This window comes from Arvicola amphibius, chromosome 11 (assembly GCF_903992535.2).
Source record: "Arvicola amphibius chromosome 11, mArvAmp1.2, whole genome shotgun sequence".
Classification (NCBI taxonomy): domain Eukaryota; kingdom Metazoa; phylum Chordata; class Mammalia; order Rodentia; family Cricetidae; genus Arvicola; species Arvicola amphibius.
In genome coordinates this window covers 52,489,269-52,511,482 of record NC_052057.2, presented here as the reverse complement: position 1 = coordinate 52,511,482, position 22,214 = coordinate 52,489,269, and the positions used below count along the sequence as shown (strand labels likewise).

General features: G+C 38.5%; 1 protein-coding gene across 3 annotated transcripts in view; it reads left to right on the top strand.

Annotated features, from left to right (window-relative positions):
* The window catches only part of Tbl1xr1 (TBL1X receptor 1), a 151,899-nt gene extending 130,023 nt beyond the window's left edge, over positions 1–21,876 (top strand). For all 3 annotated transcript variants that reach the window (XM_038347413.1, XM_038347411.1, XM_038347412.1), the window contains 7 exons: positions 675–735; positions 5,420–5,541; positions 5,681–5,755; positions 8,082–8,209; positions 8,806–8,971; positions 16,397–16,498; positions 17,154–21,876. In XM_038347413.1, the coding sequence (XP_038203341.1) occupies positions 675–735; positions 5,420–5,541; positions 5,681–5,755; positions 8,082–8,209; positions 8,806–8,971; positions 16,397–16,498; positions 17,154–17,180 (681 nt within the window). In that variant the 3' untranslated portion in view covers positions 17,181–21,876. The remainder of the gene's footprint in view (positions 1–674; positions 736–5,419; positions 5,542–5,680; positions 5,756–8,081; positions 8,210–8,805; positions 8,972–16,396; positions 16,499–17,153) is intronic.
* Positions 21,877–22,214: the final 338 nt, after the last annotated feature.

Here is a 22,214-nt window from a genome sequence, read left to right as displayed (position 1 = left end):
GGTTGGCACTGGCTTCTCTCTCCTACAGTCCCTCTCTACCACACCTCCCTCAATAAGCAAAGGTTTAAGATTTTTTGATTCAGTTATTATCAGTTGGATGGTGTTGTGGGTGGGGACATAAACTGCCTTAGACTCACAATTCTAGTGAGTGATTTTTAACAAAAGAATTTGGGGAGGGAGAAGAAGAGCCAGTACTTGTCTCTCTCACAGGCAGCTTCAGAACCTACCTTAAGTGGTATCAAAAATGTAAGCAGCCATTTTTTTTTCTTTTTTGTACATGTGAGCTTCGAAGAAGGAGAAATGTTTCAGTATTTCCAACTAGGTCATTTCACTGTAACCTGATAAGTTCATAATCAGTTCAAAGCTGTAAAAGGTCGATTAAATGCACCATTGCAGTGAAATCTATTAAGCAGCCTAGCATAGTGTCAGATACTTAATTGACAAACAATAATTGTTATTGGCAGTAAGTTAGTGAAAAATTACAGAAAGTTAAACCGCATCATGATCATTTCCCCTGACCTGGGTGCAGATCGCCGTGTGCTGTGAGGAATAAAAATATTGAAGTGAAGTTCACTCTAAAGTTTCCTTCTGCTTTAATACAGCTGGTTATCTGTTCTTGCATTTGCACTCTTTAACATCAGAGAAACTAAGTTTTCTTTTCCCTTTATTCTCAGACTACCATTATTTGGGATGCACACACGGGTGAAGCCAAGCAGCAGTTCCCGTTCCATTCAGGTAAATCTTGACAATACACAGGGAAGGAAGCTGAGGTCTTGGCCTCAATGGAATCCATTCAGGACTGAGTGTCAGCCAGCACTGTTAGTACCAGTCCTCAGGGGGTGCTGTAAAGAAAGCACCTGAGTGATGTGCTTAGGGGCAGTGCTGTAGAGTTGAGAGTGTAATTCTTCACTTGATCAGCTCTCAATCACTTCGCCTTATGAACTTCATTTTCACTGTATGTAAATGAGGGTTCTTTTTATGTATATTTACTTATTGATTATTGATTGGTTTTTCGAGGCAGGGTTTCTCGGTAGCTTTGGAGCCTGCCCTGCAACTAGCTCTTTAGACCAGGGTGGCCTCAAGCTCCCAGAGATCCACCTGCCTCTCTCTGCCTCCCGAGTGCTCGGATTAAAGGCGTGCTCCACCACTGCCCATAAATGAGGATTCTTGATAGTTGTTTATTGTGAGGATAGGAAAAACGGCTTATATGGTGATAAATTCAACTCTTAGAGGTTTGGGTATCACCATCTCATTTTACATTAATGTGTCTAGGGCAGATGTCCTGTGTTTGTGCACTGAAACAGGCTTCCTCAGTGACTTTTGCAGGCTTCTTCCTGCGTGGTGCATTCTGAGCATGCAGCTCACTGTCATCAGTTCCTTCATCTTGGAACCCCTGTGCCTGTTCTCACTGACTAGTTTGTTATCTGAGAAGTGAGGGAAGAACAAAATTTTGCTGTATATCCCAGGCTGGCTTCAAACACTCTTCTTTCTTCAGCCTGCAGAGTACTGGGTTATAGGTGTGTACCTGTTTGTTTTGATTCTTAGTGAATTTCTTGATTTCAGTAGCTGAGTAATGTTGACTTCAGCAAGATTGCATGAGGCCAGTCAGAGCAGGAGTTTACCATTACCTGATAACAGTTGCTGCTTGGAGATTTGTGCTCTGAGGTTCTACACTGGAAGCTGAGCAGGTGGCTGCTCTTACAAAGAGCTAAAATTGCAGCTGTGACCAAACAAACCAACTGGGAGCAAAATGACTTCAGTATGATATGAGTAGAGTGGTTTGCAGACATGGTGTTAAGCACCGAATATTCCATCAGAGCTTACCACACAAATACATGTTTATACAGCACCCCCTGTTTACCTGTTCTGCTTCTGTTTCACCCTGGGTCCTCGTCCTTCCCCTCTGTCTCTGGGTACTCTCATTTTTTCATACTTCCTGGGAGTGATACAAAGTTGGGGTCAGGGGAGTGTGCATGCTTAGCCACAGTGTAATGAATTCTACCCATTTGAGGTGTTCCTCAGTATATCCTCTCAGACTTCCAACCTAAGCTAAATAAGGAGTAGAATTAAGCCTCTGTCTATTTGTTCCTGCCTCGTGTATGCATGTACATATGGGAGTTATGAGATCCTGGGCTAAGGGATATAATGCCCTTTAGACAGGAATCAAAACATAAGGGAACAAGAACCCGAGAGGGGCCGGGATGAAGAGGGATGATGGAAGAACTGAAACTTTTCAAAATATGAAGTTTATAATTTAACAAAGTTCTGGTGAGAAGTAGCTGAGATAGAATGAACTGGAAGTATTTGCCTTGCAGTTTTTACAAATGTAAACCATGGAAATCATTACACTGAAGATATAGGTATATTCGTTAGCATCAAGCTTTTCTCCTCTCTGTGATGTCATTCTCCAGACAATCACATTTCGTCACCAGTTTTAAAAATAACGAAAAGCTCTAAGCACCATTGGCTGAGATATTTAAAATAGGTGAATTACATCTCAGTAAGGCCATTAAAAATGCCAGTGAGTTGTCAAAGAACAAATTTTAAAGAACACTAGTAAAAAATAAATGTGCCTTTTCCCCATAGGTTTATTCTTTACAAAAATTCTGCAATCATTTGGATTAATAAAAATGAATTAGAATTGAAGAGAGAATTTTTCGTTTAACTTTAAAACTTTTAAAACTGTAGAATAAAAGTATTCCAGGAAAATTACTTAACTTTTCTTAGCTTCCTCTACATGTATAAAATATGGCCATAATAATAAATAGACTTTCCCGTGGGTTTGTTTTGGATTAGGAACTTACTCTTCCTTGGCCCATCTTAGGATGCCTATTCCCTAGCGTTTCCGAGTTGTCTGGGTCTGTGGGCTTTCAAAACCAGGCACATTGTAGGCACTTGAATCACAGCACTCAATTTAACATTCCTAGCTGAATTTTTTAGTTACTAGTGTAGCACGATTAATAAAAACCCTGAGACAGAAATTAGAGTTTAGCCTAAAGGTCAAAAAAAATCAAAGCAACCAGCCACTGGCTCTCACCTCTACCTCAGTCCAAAATGGCCATTCTGCCTCCAGGAATCTCAGAATGATTATGTGTGAGAACTGTTTCCTCCCGTCTTATATTCCTCTCTAGTGCTTGGATTAAAGGTGTGCACCACTACTGCCCAGTTTCTATGGCAACTATAGTGTGACTAAAGGTGTGTGTCACCACTGCCTTATCTGTAAAACTGATCAGTGTGGCTATTTTATTCTCAGAACTCCAGGCAAGCTTTATTTATTAAAACACAAATGAAATATTACCACATTAGGATCCCCGTTTCAGACTGAGGTAGAAGTAAGAGCCAGTGGCTGGCTGTTTTACTTTTCTGACCTTCAGGTTGAACTCCAATTTCTGTCTCTGGGTTTTTATTAATTATGCTACAATACAGTTTGTTTTCTTCCCTGAACCAAAGTATGTCTGTCTTAGTGCAGATTAATATTTTTTGGCCTCTCTCATGTCTGCGGTCCATGTCAGGCTCTCATAGGTCATGTCAGGTATTTACCCTTCTTTGTACTTTTTTTTGTATAATTATCTATTTTCTAAAAATCATTAAAAATTCCAGCCTTTTCTTCCTACTTTATTTCCTACTTCTTAATCTTAGAATTATTTTTTATAAAGAAATAAATTTAAATAGCATTTTACAGAATAATATTTCAAGTTAATATTGCAGTATTTACTGAATCAAGCTTTTGGCAGGAAAATAGTCTATACTTGGATCCAAGACAGGAACTGCAGCAGAAGGAAGTCATTGTTGCAGTATCAGAAAGAGAGACCATTAGGAACAGTGAGGTCACCCAGAGAGGAGCAACTGCAGGAAAGAGACTGCAGAGTAGTGGGAGGTGCTACCAGTCCAGTGGGAATCTAAACCACTGAGAAGAGGCTACCCAGTAACAGCAGGAACCATGAGAAACCCAGGCTGAGCAAGGGGCAACAGCAGTTTGTCTCCTACTATCCTTGGGCTCCTGACCCCCTTTTCTTTTCCATGAAACACGTGCAGGACTAGGGATCACAGGAACTGGAGGGTAACTTGTGAGAGTGAACCTGAGGGCAGACTGAAGAGAACAGGACATCTGGCATGCCAGCAATCACATGCTGTTGATCAGGGTGGCTACAGTCGCTGGGTGGTGCAGGTTCCACCCCCTGGAAGTCATACTTAGCCAAGTGTGAAAATGAAGTAAGAGATGGGATTAGGAAATTTCTGTGAAATGCAAATGGAGAAATATCCTTCACCTTTCTGTTTCTTCTTGTCTCTAAGTGGGGTTGACAGACTAGCAAGGTTCAGAAAGTATTTTTTTTCTAGTTTGGCAGACCATAGGAATTGTGTCATAACTGAGGCTAAGTCTAAATGTCCTATTATTTCCCCTGTGAAAACTTCTCACAGCACACAGCTGCCTAGTGTGTGAAGACAGTGTTCCCTGTGTGTTCATAATTAAGCCAGTTACTGCTACACTTGCCTTGATCTGTGAAACTAATAACAGAGCCATTGCTGCTTGCTATAGGGGAAAGAAAAGAAATCTGTAACCATCTCTGAGCTGAAATTAGGCTGCATACTAAATCTGAGTCAATTTTGGGACTTAGTGATTTTAAATTTAACAGTTTTAAGATTCATTTGATTTTTCTTAGAAAGGAATTTTGCAAGAATTATTTAAAAGAAAATATATTTGCTAATTATCTGCAGTGTCCTTGCTTGGGTAGAACAGTTAACAGTGGGAGTAGCTTTGGTGCATCGTTTCTCTGAGCTATAATCTGTAGCATTCTTTCAAAAAGCAGTGTCTTCTTGGTCCCGGCACCATCTCCAAATACTAAGTGACATTTAGAAGTGGGTGTTACCCCAGGGTCACCAGTGACTTTCTTTCCTAAAAACAATAGTGGTAGAACCAAAGCTTCCTTCCATCACACATGCGCAGGCTTGACTTTTATTGTTATACAAATGAGAAGCCAAGACTTAGTGCTCCAGTGCACAGTGTGAGTCATTGGGTGCCGTGATCATATAGCTGAAATTTCCTGGTATTTTTGATACTTAGATAGCTTTATCTTTTAAGATTTTTTCTTTGTATCATAAAAAATGTGAAGTAGGGACTGAGAGATGGCACAGCAGTTAAGAGCATTGGCTGATCTTCCAGAAGACCTGTGTTCAATTCCCAAATATGACAGTTCACAATCGTTTATAACTCTCCTTCTCTGGTACCAGACATCTTCACACAGACATGCATGCAGGCAAAACACCAGTGTACATTAAAAATAAAAAATAAATATATAAAAAAGTATGAAGACAAAAATATTTACTGCCTAGAACTCTTAATGTCTAGCCATGATTCAGAGTTCTCCTCCTACATGACAAACCTGTGTACAATGCAAGCCTAACCTCTGCATCTTTCCAGCCCCAGCACTGGATGTCGACTGGCAGAGCAACAACACCTTCGCGTCTTGTAGCACAGATATGTGCATTCATGTCTGCAAATTGGGACAAGACAGACCTGTCAAAACATTCCAGGGACACACGGTAAGAAGTCTGTTCCCTTGTGTAAAATGGTTATTTTTAGCAAATAATATTTCAGAATAGTTCTTGATTACACATATTAAATATCAAATAACAACCTGTTCTATAAAATGAAAATACAAATATTTACTACTGTTTTTAGAATGAAGTAAACGCTATCAAATGGGACCCAACTGGCAATCTCCTGGCCTCATGCTCAGATGACATGACCTTGAAGGTAATTTAGAATGTGGGTGGGCGCTTTAGGGTGAAGGTGTTTCATGATGTGTGACTGGGCATTTTAAGGAGTTTTGTTTTTTTTCAGTCAAGGTCTCGCTGTGTAGTTCTGGTTGTCCTGGAATTCAGTTATATAGACCAAGCTTATCTTAAACTCAAGAGTCTGCCTCCTGAATGCTACCATATCTGGCTTAAGACTTTTTAAAAGTGTCCTTTTGATATGTAAAACCTAAATTAAAGCTTTTTGATTGTTAATTTCCCCCCTGAAATACTTGTATACTTGAATATAGTAAATTCTATTGAAAGAATGACGGTATAGGTATACCATGCTGCTGTATTTGTTATTGTTCTCACTGGCAAGAAGGTAATAGGGATATACATTAATCTGTAAGAGACTTATGAAAATTATATATCATGGCAGCTGGGACTTTGTATTCACTGCTGTCATCAAACTGGATACTGAGGAAAGCCAATACTTTAGTTACTGTCTATTGCTGTGCTAAGACACCATGAAGAAAGCAACTTATAGAAGAGTTTGTTGAGCTTTACAGTTTCAGATGGTGAGTCCTTGACCATTATGGCATGGAGCATGGAGTCAGACAGGCATGGCACTGGCTTATATCAGCAACCATGCCACCCAGAACTAAATGGGAATGGTGTGCATTTTTTTTTTAAATTAAACAGCCCACCCCTAGTGATACATATCATCCAACAGGGTCACACTTCCTAATCCTTCCCAAATAGTCTCACCAACTGGGGACCATGCACTTAAATATATAAGCTTTTGGGGACCATTCTCACTCAAACATCACAACCAGCCATGTGATTCCAATCTTGAAGCCCAAGACCTAAGAATCTGGAGTGCCAGGGCCGTTTAGTAAGACACAGGCAGAAGTCCCATATTTCAGCTCAGTAGTGAAGCTAGAGAAGACAGTGGTGGCTTTTTACATAAATACTGCCCGCCCATATAGAGAATTCAGTCTGCTTTGTTCTTTCTTTTTGAGAAAAATGGACAAATATTTCTTAGCCAAATACCTGATTTCTCTATGACCCAATCAAGTTGAGACAGAGCATTAACCATCAAAGAACACAGTGTGATGTGACTAAAAGTGACTAAAAACTTAATACCTTTCGTACCACAGGTCGTAAAAACATAATTGTTAGGTAAAGACTAGCTTAGTGCTAACCTCCAGAATGAATGTTGGTGCCTCCTCATGCCACACATGATCTCCTGAAACATTTTATTTTTAGCCTTGCAGTAAAGTTGAGTATAGTGACAACCATTACAAATAGGATAGTCATGCAGAGAGAATCACTTCTTTTACTGTGTACAAGCTAAGTGTTCTTTTCCCTCCCTCCATCTTGAGGATCAAATGGAGGACTTAGGTGTACTAAGAAAGCATGCCAGCTCTGGGCTGATCTTTATTTTGAGTCAGACTCTCAGTATGTAGCCCATACTGGTCTTGAATTCGAGAGTCTTCACATCTTACCAAGCACTGGGTATGAGCCTATACCACCACAATAACTTAATTGTCTGTCTCCAAGTTTTCTTCTCATGTTCATGCATTAGGACTTCTACTATGAAGGAAAGCCAATATCCAGAGAAGCTCATACCATGAATTGAGCTGCAAGCTAAACAGCCTGTAATTAGATACCTCAGGTTCTAGATTGGATCTTTTCTTAACCTTACAAAGACGTTTGGGCTACAGAGGATTCCAAAGAACCTCAAGAATAGAATCTAGATCAAGACAATGGCCAAAGTAGATAGGAAATGTAAATAGGGTTGCAAGGGGTATGTCAAGCTTGCCAGTGCTGTTGAAAAGACCAAAGAGAACTGTAGAACTGTGTGATCTGATTGCTTCCCTATGACTATTTATCTAAGCTACAAAGCACTGTGGTATTCTTTAGCTGTTTACTGCATTTCCAGAGTGTGAATTCCAGTTGTTTTCGGTTGTGTGTGTGTTTGTAGTTTTGGGACTGAACCCAGGGCCTCACACAGTACTTTACCGCTCACACAAGTGCTCCACCAGAGTTACTATAACCCTAGTCCAAGGACTTTCTAAATGTTAAGATTTGTGCACATTATGGCTATTCAAAACAATCTTAGAAAAACTGCAGTTAATTAATTCAGCCTTCAAGTTTTACAATAAGTATTTGTGAAGAATTTAATACAAGTTATGGAGTAATGTTAAATACATTTCAACTACTTTTAATGTTTGTAATCATTCCTTTGATGGTTGATTATATGACTCATTTTGTACTGGAAAAGTAATGCTTTTAAATGTATCTGTTATATGGAAAAATTACCAATTTTTTTCTCTTGGTAGATTTGGAGTATGAAGCAAGATAACTGTGTCCATGATTTGCAAGCACATAATAAAGAGATTTATACTATTAAATGGAGTCCAACAGGACCAGGGACAAATAATCCAAATGCCAACCTTATGCTAGCAAGGTAATTGTGTCTGTTTCACTTTTCCTATTGAGTCTCTCAAGAATAAAAAATTTGGGAAAATATGGCAGAAAACACGGAGTATATCTTATATCTTGAGAGGGATATATTTCAATGGAAACCTTTAAACGTTGGATTTTTAGCATTAGTATTTCAGGCCTTAATGCCATTTTTCTTTTTTTCTTTTTTAAATCTCTTAAATAAAACCCCATAATTAGGCTTGGTTGTTCTTGTAATCCAGCACTTAGGCCAGTATGCCTAACATAGTAATCAACTTGGGCTCTATAGTGAGACATACAGATATTGGAGCATGGGATAATAATAAAATTGTTGTGTCAGCAGTGTTTTTTTATTCAAGAGGGAGATGAATCCCAAAATACAGTCAGTTTGATATTCAGAACCATAGACCAATAACTAGGACTGTTGGGAATACAGTGACTGGGCAGGAGCTGGGCCTTCAGCTTTTGTTTGTTTGTTTTCCAGTTTCTATAATACTTGGATTTTAACAGTATAATCTGCTGGGCAGAATGTGGGGAACTGGGGACAAGGCCAAGAGAATATTTAGTTACTTATAAAATTATTTTCACTTTCACTTTCAGTGCATCCTTTGATTCTACAGTTAGGTTATGGGACGTAGACCGAGGGATTTGTATCCATACTTTGACAAAACACCAAGAGCCTGTGTACAGTGTGGCTTTCAGTCCTGATGGCAGGTATCTGGCAAGTGGTTCTTTTGACAAATGTGTACACATCTGGAACACACAGGTACGTCCCAGTCATTTAAACTGTCACTGAGTTAGAAGCATTTACCTACTTACTTACATTTTGGTTATTCCTCATTTGACATCAATTTACTGTTTAGTTTTAAAAGCTGCAGAGAAACCCTGTCTCGAAAAACCAAAAAAAAAAAAAAAAGCCTTTTTAAAATCAACAGTGTACTTTTTCAATCAGCAGTGATTGAACACTGCATTTTTTGTGCAAATCAGAATTTAGAATTAGATCTCTTGTCTTGTTATTCTATTTTTGATCAACATAGTGGATATGAAATAAGAAGTGTTGTAGTTGACATTTGTTGAGGTTAAAAGACAAGATCATGACTGAACCAGATTTAACACCCTGCTGCCTTTTCAGGGATGGTACTGTAAAGAGCCTTCTCCCAAATAGAAGCCAGTGGGTGAGCTTTTGTGCCCCATACACAGCGTCTTCTGTGTTCCCCAGGTCTTTGTTGGTGTCTGGCATACTAGTATATTATTGGCAACTCTTTTGCTAGATATCCACCATAGTTAATGTCACAAGTTACCTACTAGAAACCATCACATTTGAGTAGTTTTCATTAAGTTGTACATCCTGTGGCGTAGGAAGGTCTACACTGAGGAGCTCTGGCCATCTCTGCCCTCGTGCCCTACAGTAACTGTTCTTAGCAGCTTCTTTCATCCTTACTGAGTTGCTCATTGCACAAAGCACCATGAGATTTCTGGATCATACTCAGCAGAGGTCCGACTCCCACATAGAGCATGGCATTTCAGTGGGGAATAGGGCTGAGTGTCTCCTTACACACCTGAGGGTGCAGGCTGACTTTTCTAAGCATTTTTAAAAATTCATTTTAATTTTACTTTGAAAACTAGCATTGGAACTAAGGACTTCATTGTGGCACTTTCTATATACTTTGTTCTTGTTGAACTGTTTCCCAGTCCCCTCTCTGATCCTTCTACCCACCCTACAGCCTCCCATTCCATCTTCACATCACATGGGTTTTATTACCCGACCCCCCTCCCCATTAAGACCTCTTTAATCCCTTCTCATAACCTCCTGTTTATGATGTCACTAGATGATAATGAGTACTCCACCCACATAAATAAAAACTAAAATCTAGGATCCCCATGAAAGGAAACATGTTATATTTATCTTTCTGAGTCTGGCATATTTTGCTTAGCAATAATTGCCATTTCAGCCATTTTCCCTGTAAAATGTCATGGTTTTATTTTTTCTTTAAGTCTACATCAAATTCCATTCATAAATATGCATTCCTTTTCTCTGTTGATAAACACCTAGGCTGATTTCATTTCTTGGTCATCTTGAATAGTACAGCAGTAAACATGGCTGTGCATGTGTCTTTGGTGTGTTGAGGAATTCCTACAGGTGTGTACTTATGCCACACCTACATGTGGTCCTGTCTTTGCGCTCTGGTTTCTCTAGGTACTGGACTGGTTTGCACGCCTGCCAGCACGTTGACCCTTGTCTGCTTCATGACAGCCATCATGAGTAGGGAAGCTGGGAGTTTAAAGTGGTTTCAACATACCTTTCTCTGATGCAAGGATGTTGAAAACTTAGGAAACATTTATTGGCCATGTCAGTTGCTTAGTTGGCCGATTCACTGACAGGATAAGTCACTTATTCAGTGCTTCACTTTTAAAAATATTTTCTGTCTATATTTTTCTATCTGAAGTATAGTTGGCACAAATATTTTCCCGTTTCAATTTTCTGTCTCTACTCTGCTGAATATTTGCTTTGCTGTGCAGAATTATTTCAAGTAATCTCCTCTATCAGTGCTTGGAGTTAATTCCCCTGTAGGGGAGGCTTCTTTTAGATCATGCTCTTTCCTTTTTCAACTGGATCGTTGGTGGTTTTTGTTTTTTGAGAGGTTTCATTTTGTAGTCAGGCTGGTCTTGAACTTGTCTTGCCTCCCCTTCCAAGTGCTAGGATTAGAAGCATGTTCCTGGATTTAAAATAAAAATATTCTATCTTGCCAGATGGTGGTGGCACATGCCTTTAATACCAGTACTCAGGAGGCAGATGTGGGTGGATCTCTGTGAGTTTGAGGCCAGCCTGGTCTACAAGAACTAGTTCCACGGCAGCCAGGGCTGTTCCATAAAAGAAAACCTGTCTCAAACAAACCATAAAATCAAAAAAAGAAAGAAAAATGTATTGTATCATAATATCTTACTAGATAATGTTGTGGAAGAATGCTTAAAAGAAATCCCACACTAGTTCAGAATTGAGAAATAGATGGTTATTTATTTAGGGGTAAACTTACAAATCAGAATCCTCTGCTTGAATGGAGAATAGAAACTGAATCCAGCAACTGGAAAGAGTCGATTCATGTTCTACATCGGATTATATATTATAAGAAGCCACGCCCCAGTGGGCGGGTAACCACTTGCTGGCTGTAAGACTTCCTACAGCACCTCCCCCTTTTGTTTAAATAAGAGAGTTCTAAGCCTAATACAAAATTATATACAATAAGAACAAATATATTCAATAATTATCCTATCCTAACTATAGTTTAAGTCTTTTATAAATAAATAACTTGGCCAAGTCATGAGAGGAAAGTAACTACAACTATCTGGTCTTCAACCCCATCGAAGATCTGAGAAGGGAAATAATATTGCTTGAGTAAGCAGGAAGTGCTGCCAGGAGCAATCGTGTCTCACTTCAACAGAACCCTAAGTTATTTAAATGCCATATCCTACAGCTTTTTGAAGTGGTTGAAGATTACCTATATATGCAGAATATAATCTCTGTATTTAAAGAACCTGATTAGTCTAATTTAAGTATGACAAACACAGATGATTATTGATCTATAATTCTTAATACCTATATAACTTTAAGACTTCATATTAGAATATTATACAATAAACAAATATCCAACAAGTGAGGACAATGACCTCAGACTGCAAACAATGTATAATTATCTTGATCAGAGGTAGAAATGTACATTGCAGTATGATAAATATATATCAACATATAAAAAATGTTTTAAGCAGAGGTAGAAGCATGCATGCATACAATATTCAATGTAATTTAACTTTGTATCAATATACAAGAATCTATACCAATGTAATTGCCTATAAATAATAACTCACAAGTATTCACTCTTATTATTATTAATGTGTTACTTATTAATGTAAGCTCATACTAATCTATTATCCCAACAATTTCCTCCTTTTTTCCCAAAGAGATCCTTGAGCTGACATAATTTTTCCCCAACCCCCAGCCCTCTACCAATTATAATCAACCCCTAAATGATGTCCCTGACCCTGAGGACAAACTTTGTTGGGAGAGGGGACATTGTCTTCTAGAATTACATCCAGCTGTCATGGGAACAATGTTCTTTCTATGGGATCCTGTGAAAGTAAAATGATGGTTAAGTTTCAAGATACTGTCTGGTGTAATTGCAAATAGTCTCTGAGTATTTGGTAGGGTTTTTCTGAGCTTCCTATTTGGAGGTCTGGCCAGAACGTTGTAAAAAAAAATGCATCATTTCAGCTAACCAAGTTGGAACTATCTTGAGCAGCTGGTACTCAAAACAGGTCTTGTAGTAACACTGTCATCATCATGACGTCATATCAACCAGGTGGAGTTGTGGGGCTCCATCTTCTTCATGGAAACTTCAAAGATTACTGCAGGAAAATTCATTATTCATTATGGAAAACTTAAACATTATTTATATAGAAGTATACAGATGTATATATTCAGTGAAAGGTACAATAGAGACAAAAATAGATAGGAAGAAAAGTAAATTTTTTTCTAAATTCCTTTTTCTTTCCCATATCATGCTCCTGACATGAGACAGAAACTCTGAATTCTTATTGTAACAACATGCTTGGATTTAGAGAGGGACAGAGCCAGTGGCCAACTCAAAAACCAGCTCCATATATCCATAAATGCATGCATACACACACACACACACACACACATATAATGTCTTATCTCTATTCTTTTATTTTTCTTTATAAATATATACCAAACAAATTTTGTTGTTATGAAATACCTGTTTAAAACCACCATTTCCAAATTTTTACTTTTGTGTTCCTAAGAGAATCCTGTGCATGCAGCTCAACTTCTAAAAACTGAACAATGATGCATGCCTGGGGGTGAACATAAATATGAATAATATGATTAACATAAATCTCCAGATTTACTTTATAAGGATATTTTGGTGTGTTTGTTGTAGATATCTTTCTTATAGTTCTCAAAAGGATTTCAACTAAATTGTTTTATTGACACAGCTAAAGTATTTAACGCCTGTCTGCATCAGTCATGAAGAGCTGTCAGCCAATCCCATAGTAAATGTATATTCTGTGTGGTAAAATTGTACATAAATGGTATGATATACTACATATCTTTTAAAATTTGTGATTTGTATTAACAGTCTCTGGTTTATGATTATAGGAGTTCATTGAGGTCTAAAACCTCAATGTTATTGACATGCAAATGAATCAAACTTTTTCTAATGCTTATGTGGGCATTATGTTCAAGTATTTTTGCATATCTATGTGTGTGCATGTTTGATTTTGTATACTCAGAAAGGAAACTCTGGATTCATGAAGAATCCATACCATTTTGTACTTCGTATCTCCTGTATCCTGAATTCTCAGTTCACTAAACATTTTTGTGATTTGGTAAATGTAATCATACTTATTTAAACATTCAGTTTCATGTTCTGTTTAGAGTAGAAACAGTACAGCTCTGCTATTCTTTTTGATCGCTGGCTACTTGGTCCTTGTATGTTCTGGGTCTCTTCCATCCTAGGTATCATTGCAGTAGTCTTCCTTTCCACTGGCTTCATGCAGAACTTGCTGTATCGCTCTTTCAAATGAGTGTTCAGATTAGTGAGATATATATATCACTAATATATGTGTGTGTGTGTGTGTGTGTGTGTATGTGTATATATATATATAAAATCACTGGGGTCTCTTTTCTTTTTTTCCTACAATGTTTAAGCTTGATTTTGTTATTGGTCCCTGTTGTGGTCTGTATGGTGTGAGGTCCAGAAAGAAAGTCATCTTTTCATGTGGATAGGCAGTTGTCGTAGAGTCATTCATTGTTTCCTGTTTTTACTATGTATACCAAATCTGTCAATTATGAAGATGGTTGGCTTGCTGCTTGTTCCTTGCCTCATAGTCCAGAAGATTGAGCTAGGTCCCTAGATGTCCCAGATAAGCACCCTCTACAGTGAGCTGCATCTCTAGCCCCCAATTCTCTTTTGTGTCCTTGTACATAGCTGAATCCACAGTGCAGGCATAACTACTCTCTATGGCATGTGTCTCTGTTCTTGGCACTTTAGTCTTCAGCATTTCCTAAATTAGATGTGTTTCTGGATTTAACTACATTAAGTCTATGTATTACTTTGAATTCATTACCCATGAATACGCTATATCCATTTTTCTGGCTTATTTCTTCAGTAAATTTTTATGATTGCTCTGATGTGCTTTGTGGTTTTTACATTTGTATAAATGCTGTTTTTTAAAATACGTGTTCTCTTTGGTGTTTGCTTAATGCTTGGAAGATTTTTCCAATTGTAATCCATTGTGCCAAAATAATTTCAGTGAAATGTAACTCATTTAAGATTATCTGACCAGCTGTCTGCTGTTGTGCTGTTCACTGTTTTGAGTCCCTTTACCTTTTTAAACTTGAGTGTGAAATGGCAGATGGCATCAGGTGGTAGGTACAGACTGCTGTTGGTTAAAGTTTGTCCCCTGAGTGTCTTGTTCCAGCATACAGAAAAGATAAATGTGACCCACTAATCCTCACCATCTCAGTTCTACCTTTGGTCTTGTTTGGACTTATTACCATACTGCCTCAACTTAGAGATAGATTGGGAGATCTTCTTAATATAGGTAGCTTGGGCAGGTGGGTGGCCATTTGTTATAGCCCCACATTTATCCATCTGCCATAGGTCTGTGGTCTGCAGGTTCTGCTTTTACACTTAGTCACTCTCCATCCTGCCTCTGTCCTCTTTTTTTCTCAGTAAGCACAGATACTTAAGGCTGCTGTACTCATTTGTCATTGGTCTCAAACTATGAAAACTTTAGGGAAGAGACATTTCTGAAAGTTCAGTCATAACATCTGTGGTTTGTATATGGTGTTGGGCTAAATTTGAACAGGAAGTCAAGACCAAGGTGTTGAGGCCTGTGTGCCAGGATAGTGGTGGGCAAGGTGTGTGAGGGTTTTGTTGTGAAGAAAATCCTCAGGTTACCGCTGAGCTGCAGGGTCACTCGTGCTTTGTCAGACCTTTGTAGTTTTTTAGCTGCACCGCACAACCTCTGCCCTTTGCACTGTGGCTTCACAGGAAAGTACATTTCTGGTCTGATTTTAGGTCTTAAGTGGCAACTGAACTTTTGTTCTCATTAAAGGAATAAAATAGCTATTTTTAGAATTCAGCTAAGAGAATTGGATTGTTAACATTCCTGGACACACTTTTAAGGAACTTCTATAGCATCCTTCAAGAAGGATATGTGCATCTTTTCTTCCTTTACCTACCTTGGACTATCTATCCTTGACCTACTCACACTACTCAAGGAAGCATACCATAACAGCATGAACACAGTGTCTTTCTTGTTTTTTTTAAACTTGATCTTTGTGATGCTGTTATTGACAAAATGCATACGTCTCTCAGTAGCCAGCACTCTTTATACCCTGCATTGACTGTCCCACCTGTAGCTGTTTCAGAGAGGCTCAAGATCCTAATGGGGAATGGTCACCAAACATCAATTCAGAATAGTTTGATCACATCTGTGAAGGGGTTATCATAGCACATTTCTGGAGTTTCAGAACCTGCCTATATTTTTATTTGAAATGAAGTCCTACCTCTTGATTGCTAAAAATAATGCATCATAATATATTTTTATATTTTTGACTCATTCTCAGACCCCAACTATTCACAAGTTCTGTTTTCCTTGACAGTTTATCTTGAGCCCATATACCGCTTTTTAAACTACTTTATCCAAGTTTATATGAATTACAATTATAATTCTACGATACTAACCTCCTAAATGGGTTTCTCTTCCCCTGCCCCCACTCTGTTTTTCTCTTTCCCCTCTTTTCCTTTTTAAAATTACTATATGGTAGTTATACATACTAATAGGTTCCATTATGTATGCTGCCTTTGTCTTTCCACTTCCACTGACTCCTTTTCTTGCCCAGTTAATCCTCCTCCTCTAGTGGCATTTGGAGATTGAAGACTGTGAATCTAAATGGAGTTCCTTTTCGGAACACTGGCAACAGCTACACCACTAAAGAAAATGTCTTCTTCCTTAGCAACCATTAGCTGCTTCTAGATCAGTGTGTGTGTGTGTGTGTGTGTGTGTGTGTGTGTAGGGGGTGGAGTCTCATTCCCTCTCACGCATTATAATCTCACTATTTTCATTTCTATGATGATTCTTAGGGTTCTGCTTTTTATATTTTCAGACAGGTGCTCTAGTTCACAGTTACAGGGGAACCGGTGGGATTTTTGAAGTTTGCTGGAATGCAGCAGGAGACAAAGTTGGAGCCAGTGCATCAGACGGTTCAGTGAGTATACTCATACATTTTTAGAAAGCAGGGGACATGTTGAAAACACAGTCTTAGCAAAATGTTAATAAAGGTATTGGCATCATCCCACCACCGCTCCCTGTGCTGGACATGTGCCGGATGTATCCATTACCTTTGAATAAAGTAAAGATTAAGGTGACTTTGTCAGTGGAGGAAGTGTTAAGGTTGTGGAGTTGAGACTGATTTCTTCATGGACGTATTTGACACTGAGACCAATAGGATGCTCTTAGTAGGTTGTTTTTTGAAAAACGGTAGTGCAGCCTCTGCTGTTGTAAAACAGGAGAAGCTGCAGAGTTCCAGGGCTATTCATTGAGATGGCTTTCATAATGTTGATACCTTTTATTAAGATTTGAGTTAGGAACAGTACTTTGTATGTCTCCCATCTCCTTTTTACTGACTATAAAGATTAATGCCTAAAAATTATGACAGCATTTCTTCAGTTACTGTAGCTTGTGGGGATTCGTTGCTCAGCTTAGTGATCTTATGCTCTTCACGTAAGTCTTTTTCTGTGATTTGTTGCTTTCACTTTATGAATATTCAGCTTAGAAACATTAAAAATTACACTGTGATCCATATACAAGTTACGCTTGAAATGTAAGGCAGATTTCTGGCTGACTGTTATAATCTCTTACAGGTTTGTGTCTTAGACCTTCGGAAATAGCGTTACTAGTTGGAAGCCATGGACCGACTATGAATGTGTACATAGCCACAAGACTATCCCTGACCCACATCCTGCTATAGTCCCACTTGAACCATGGCCAGTCCACTACAGCCAAATCTAAGAGAAATATATACATGCAGTATATATGAACACAGCTGTACCCTGAAGATGAGTCTCTTCCCAGCTTGTGAATTCTGCTCACCAAGTGCTGGGATCTAACCTGCTGTGCCCCTAAGTAGCATTTAGAAGTTTGGATATGAAAAGCAGAAGAGATGGAATATGCGTTATAAGAGCAAACCACACATGTACCAGTTTTGGATATTAATAACAGCCTTGTTTCTCTCTTTAAATCAGCCGACACCATGGATTATATTCTTTTTCCCTTCAGTAGTGCACAGTTTGTATGTACAGAGAACAAGGACTTAACAAAAACTCGCGGCGGTAGTTCGTTCTTGCTTTCAAGTTTGTTTTGGTTTAGATTATGGATGCATGAAGTAAGGGAGTGAATCATTTTCTTGCTTTTATTTTTCCTTACCTTTTAAAAAACAAAAAAAAATCTTAAAAATATTTTACTGCATTCTTTGGAAAGGTAGATGTTTGGTACATTTTATGGCTCCCAGAGCATATATTCAGTTGATGCATATTGTGAAGGAGTTGGAATTAAAGGAAACCACATGACGCCCGTCATGTTACTCTCTAGAACACATCAGCAAAGGGTATTATTATGTTATCTTTCTTTTGGGGTTTTGTTTTTGTTTTATGTATGTGTGCGAGAGAGAGAGAGAGAGAGAGAGAGAGAGAGAGAGAGAGAGAGAGAGAGAGAGAGAGAGAGAGAGAGAGAGAGAGAGAGAGAGAGAAATAATAGCTTAAGTAAAATAGTTTCTTCTTGGGGACGTATTTCTGCCAATTAAAGACTAGAAGGGCACAATTTTTTTTAAATACCATAAAGAAGAGACAGTTTTTTAATAAAAAAATCTTCTGATGTTTTGCAGCCATAACTAAATTATGGTCAAAATGTGCACTATTATGAGAACGAGCAACCTAGGATGGGGCTTTTTTTTTCCTTTCTTTTTTTCTTTTTTTAACCATTTGTCTGTTTTACTTATTTCTTAAGAGATTAAAATATTTCTGGATAAGGATTAGCTTCTCAAAGTGTCCATCATTCTGTATAGAAGCTTAAATATGTAATGTAACCAGATTCCAGTATTAAAAATCTCTCATGTTATTTTTCTTTTTTACAAAGCAAGATTATGGCATATAACACTGCCATCACTTAGCAAAATGTTTGCTACCTTAGTTTTAAAAACAACTTTAAAGGCTTGCTTAGAGGTCTGAGTCGCGGCTACTGAGAGTTCAGGGAGAGCTGTGGCCGCTGTGCCACTCTGCCTGCATCTGTGGCTTCAGGGCTGCACTTTGTCAAGCAACATAGATCTAAGCTGTTGTTTTCCAGTAATCACTACTATATCATGTCTTCTACTCTGTTCATATCAAGTATTTTTTAAAGATAATAGGCATCCAATCAGATCTCTTCTTGTGCTCAGCTGAAAGTACAATATACCTACAAATATTCACTAGAGGCCATGTTTGCGAAGGTGCTTATTAACAGGAGAGTCAAGATTAACAGAAGAACCCCAGATGTGTCGCTTCTGAAGAGAACAGTTGTCAAATTTATATCTTCAAATTTTTTATTAAGAAACTGCTTAGAAAATTTATAACACTATTTGTGTCACGAGTTGGTTTGAGGCCTCTGACTGCTGAGTCCCACCCTGTGTTTTGGTAAGCGTCTCCAACTCAGCCCTGCAGCTTTGATGCTCAGTATCTGCTGCTTTGTTCTTTGCAAAACAGCATTGATTGACGCAAGTCTTGTCTTCACTAAGGTAGGGTGGCATTTGCTTTTGGTAAAGAGGGTGAATACACTTAAATTTCACTATACATTGTTATATCTCCCCATTGTTCTTAGTGGGGTCTAGGATACTGTAATAATATTTTTAAAATTTACACCCAGAGAGGCAGTCGTTTATGGTTTGTGCCAGGTATTTTTAGGGTTGGATCCACTGAGATATGTAGAGCTCACTGCTCTGGGGCTCTGTAGGAAATCTACAATGCTGAGTATCTGGCACTTGTGATTTTGCTTATACTGAGAGAGGGTCACATCTGTTGGCCTCTGTTGTTGTTTAAAAAAAAATTAAAAATGTGTGCAATAATTTTTAAATATGCTCCCAGGAATAGACACAAATGTTTGAGCATGCCTGCGCTGCATCTCCTTCAGCGGTGCGTTTCTCAGTTGCACTGAATCTAAGCGGAAGTCAGAGGTGGTCGCTGATAGTGCTTTGTATTTTGATATGACATTTTATTCATTTGCATACAGTCATTGACATTCTTCCCAGCTGATTCAAAGACAGTCACAAATTCCTGCAATACAGCTGCCAGAATGAGAGCTGAATTTTATGATGTTGTCTTGCTTCCTGTTGGGTATGTTTCTTGGTTTGGTTTCTTTTCCTCTTTCTTTGGCTATTTTACTTCAGCACCTAACTATGACAGGATGTCTAACAGAGCATGAGTGCAGAGCTTTCTGTCCCGAAGTCTTGGGTCTTGGATCTTTCCGGACAGACTTGTCTGAAGATGTGTCCATCTTTAGCCTGGTGGTGCTTCGTGAGCATAGGACCGTGTGCTTTGCTGCTGCTGTCGCTGTCTCCGTAGCCTGCTGACGTGCCACAATGCTGCTCCACAGATGCTGCACCATGTCTCTCCAGATGATCATGGGAGACCATGTTTCACAGCATATTAAGTTCTGTCTTGGGGTTCTTACTTTCCCTCTTGTCTTTTTCTGAGAGCTTACTCTGAAGATCCCCAGAGTCCAGTACTCTTTCTATGGTGTTCATTTAAATCACCTTTTTTTTTTTTTTCCTCTACGGTAAGGAACTTAATCATAAGGAAAAGAGAGCAAGGAGACTTACATGAATACTCTTTGATTACCATCAAATAGAGGGAGCAGCTGCCACCCTTAGAAGGCATGAATCTCTGCTCTCCATGCTGGAGACATAGATTTGCCCTATTTCCTTTTTCCATGATCAGGTAATATTGACTTTCAGATGACTTTAGGAGTAGTAACTGGAATAGGTCTTAGAGTGTAGCAAATTCTGTTTTCATAAATTATTCTCTAGGTGAGTATGTTTTTAGGATTAAACACCTTTTGCAGATACTGAAAGTGCCTCCTTTTGTGGTATAAAAAAACAAATTATGGTGCAAAAAGTAATCAGTAGATTGAATCACATGAAGGTTTTTTGCTTTTTGACATAAAAATGTCAAGAGACAGGCCAAAGATTTGTACTTTTCACTTATAAAGCACTCCCTTTTTTCTTAGGATCCTTTCTGTCGAATCAGATTTAATGAGAGAGTACTATTTTTGAGGAGCTATCTGTTAATGTAGAATGATTTTGTTAAAAAGAGTACTGTAAAATATGAATGAGGAACAGAGGCCCACAGATGACTGGGCATTGTAGTGTTGAAAGGAGTCGCAAATGACCAGGCTTCTGCTAGCAGACAGGTTTTACCAGATGCGTAGGAAAACCATCTCAGACAGTGCTGTCTTGCTCTTTTAAAGACCATTTATGTTTTTGTGAGCACGTTGCATATTTCCCCAAAGCTTCATTCCCTTGAACTAAGAGTGGTACTTGCATAGATGCTGTAGAAATTCTGCCTGCGTGGACCAACATTGTGGCACACCAGCAAAAGCCAGCATTTGGGGGCTAGCAGCCAACCTGCAGAGACCCTGGGAGTGATTTTTCGTTTGATTTTGGTTCCCTCTTTTCTGAAATCAGCAAGGAGTGAAGGTTGATCTCCTTCCAGTAATAGCTCTGAAGTGTCTGTCATGTTTAATATCAGTTTTTTATACATGATTCTAGTTGAATGTAGAAGAGAGAAAAAAAGGGAGTGGAGTGCTCACATTTTTTTTAATTCTCTTATTTAGAATCTTGTGTCTTCTATATCAGTTCTGAGGTGTCCATAGCATTCTTTATTTCTGCCCTTCTGTGACAGTGTTGAAGCAGGTTGAATAACCAGGCTTTTGTTTGTTTGTTTAAAAAAAACCTAGCAGGCTACTTTATGTTTTCTTTGGAATTTCTGGGTAAGTTGGAGGAAATGTTGTGCATGTCGTATCTGGTGTACTTTTTCATCTCATTACAAGCAGGCAGACTTCTTTGTGTATCTCTGCCATCCTTAAATACAGAAGTGATTTCTCTCCTGACTTGGACATTATTGTTATATATAATGTTTTCATTTGGGTTTGGCAAATCCGTTGGGTCTAATTCTCTGAGCATACCATAGCACTGGGTGGTGATGTCTGCATCCTCCCTTTAATTCCCCAGTTAACTGTAAAGCTGTTGTAAAAGTATAACCCAGCCCTGGACAGTTTTTGTACATGTTAAAGAACTTTATTGTTCAGTTTTCATGATGATTGTGCAAGGAAGACTGATGCAAATGCCTGTCTCTCCTGGACCATGTCAATGACACTTATGATGTATTTTGGTTCCACATCACAGTGATTTGTCCCTAATGACCCTTTGACCCTTTCCAGGCACATTTTTTTTGTGTGTGTGTTGTTGTTGCAGTTTTCTCCTTTGCGTTGTATTGCTTTGACAACTGTAATTTGAATCAGATCTGAAAGAGGTCCAGAATAAAATATATTTTGATATTATGTTGGCTGTGTACATATATAAAACCTTTGATCCCCATGTGGTTTGTAAAGACTATTTAGTCAAGTAAAGAGAGGGATGGTGTTTGTTTACAATTTCCTGTTTACATTTCAATTGCTTTTATCTCCCACTAATCAGTGTAGAGTAAATGATTTTGCTCCAAGAGTCTTCCCTATTACAACCTCTCAGTCCTAGTTCTCACTGTCTCCAGTGAGTATAACTGCCATGGGAATCACTGTTTTTCATAAACATTGTTTCCAAGATGTATACTTTAAAGAAGCCCATAGATGAAATTAAAGTTTTTGCTATTTTATTACTTCTTGCAGGGGATAAGATTTTT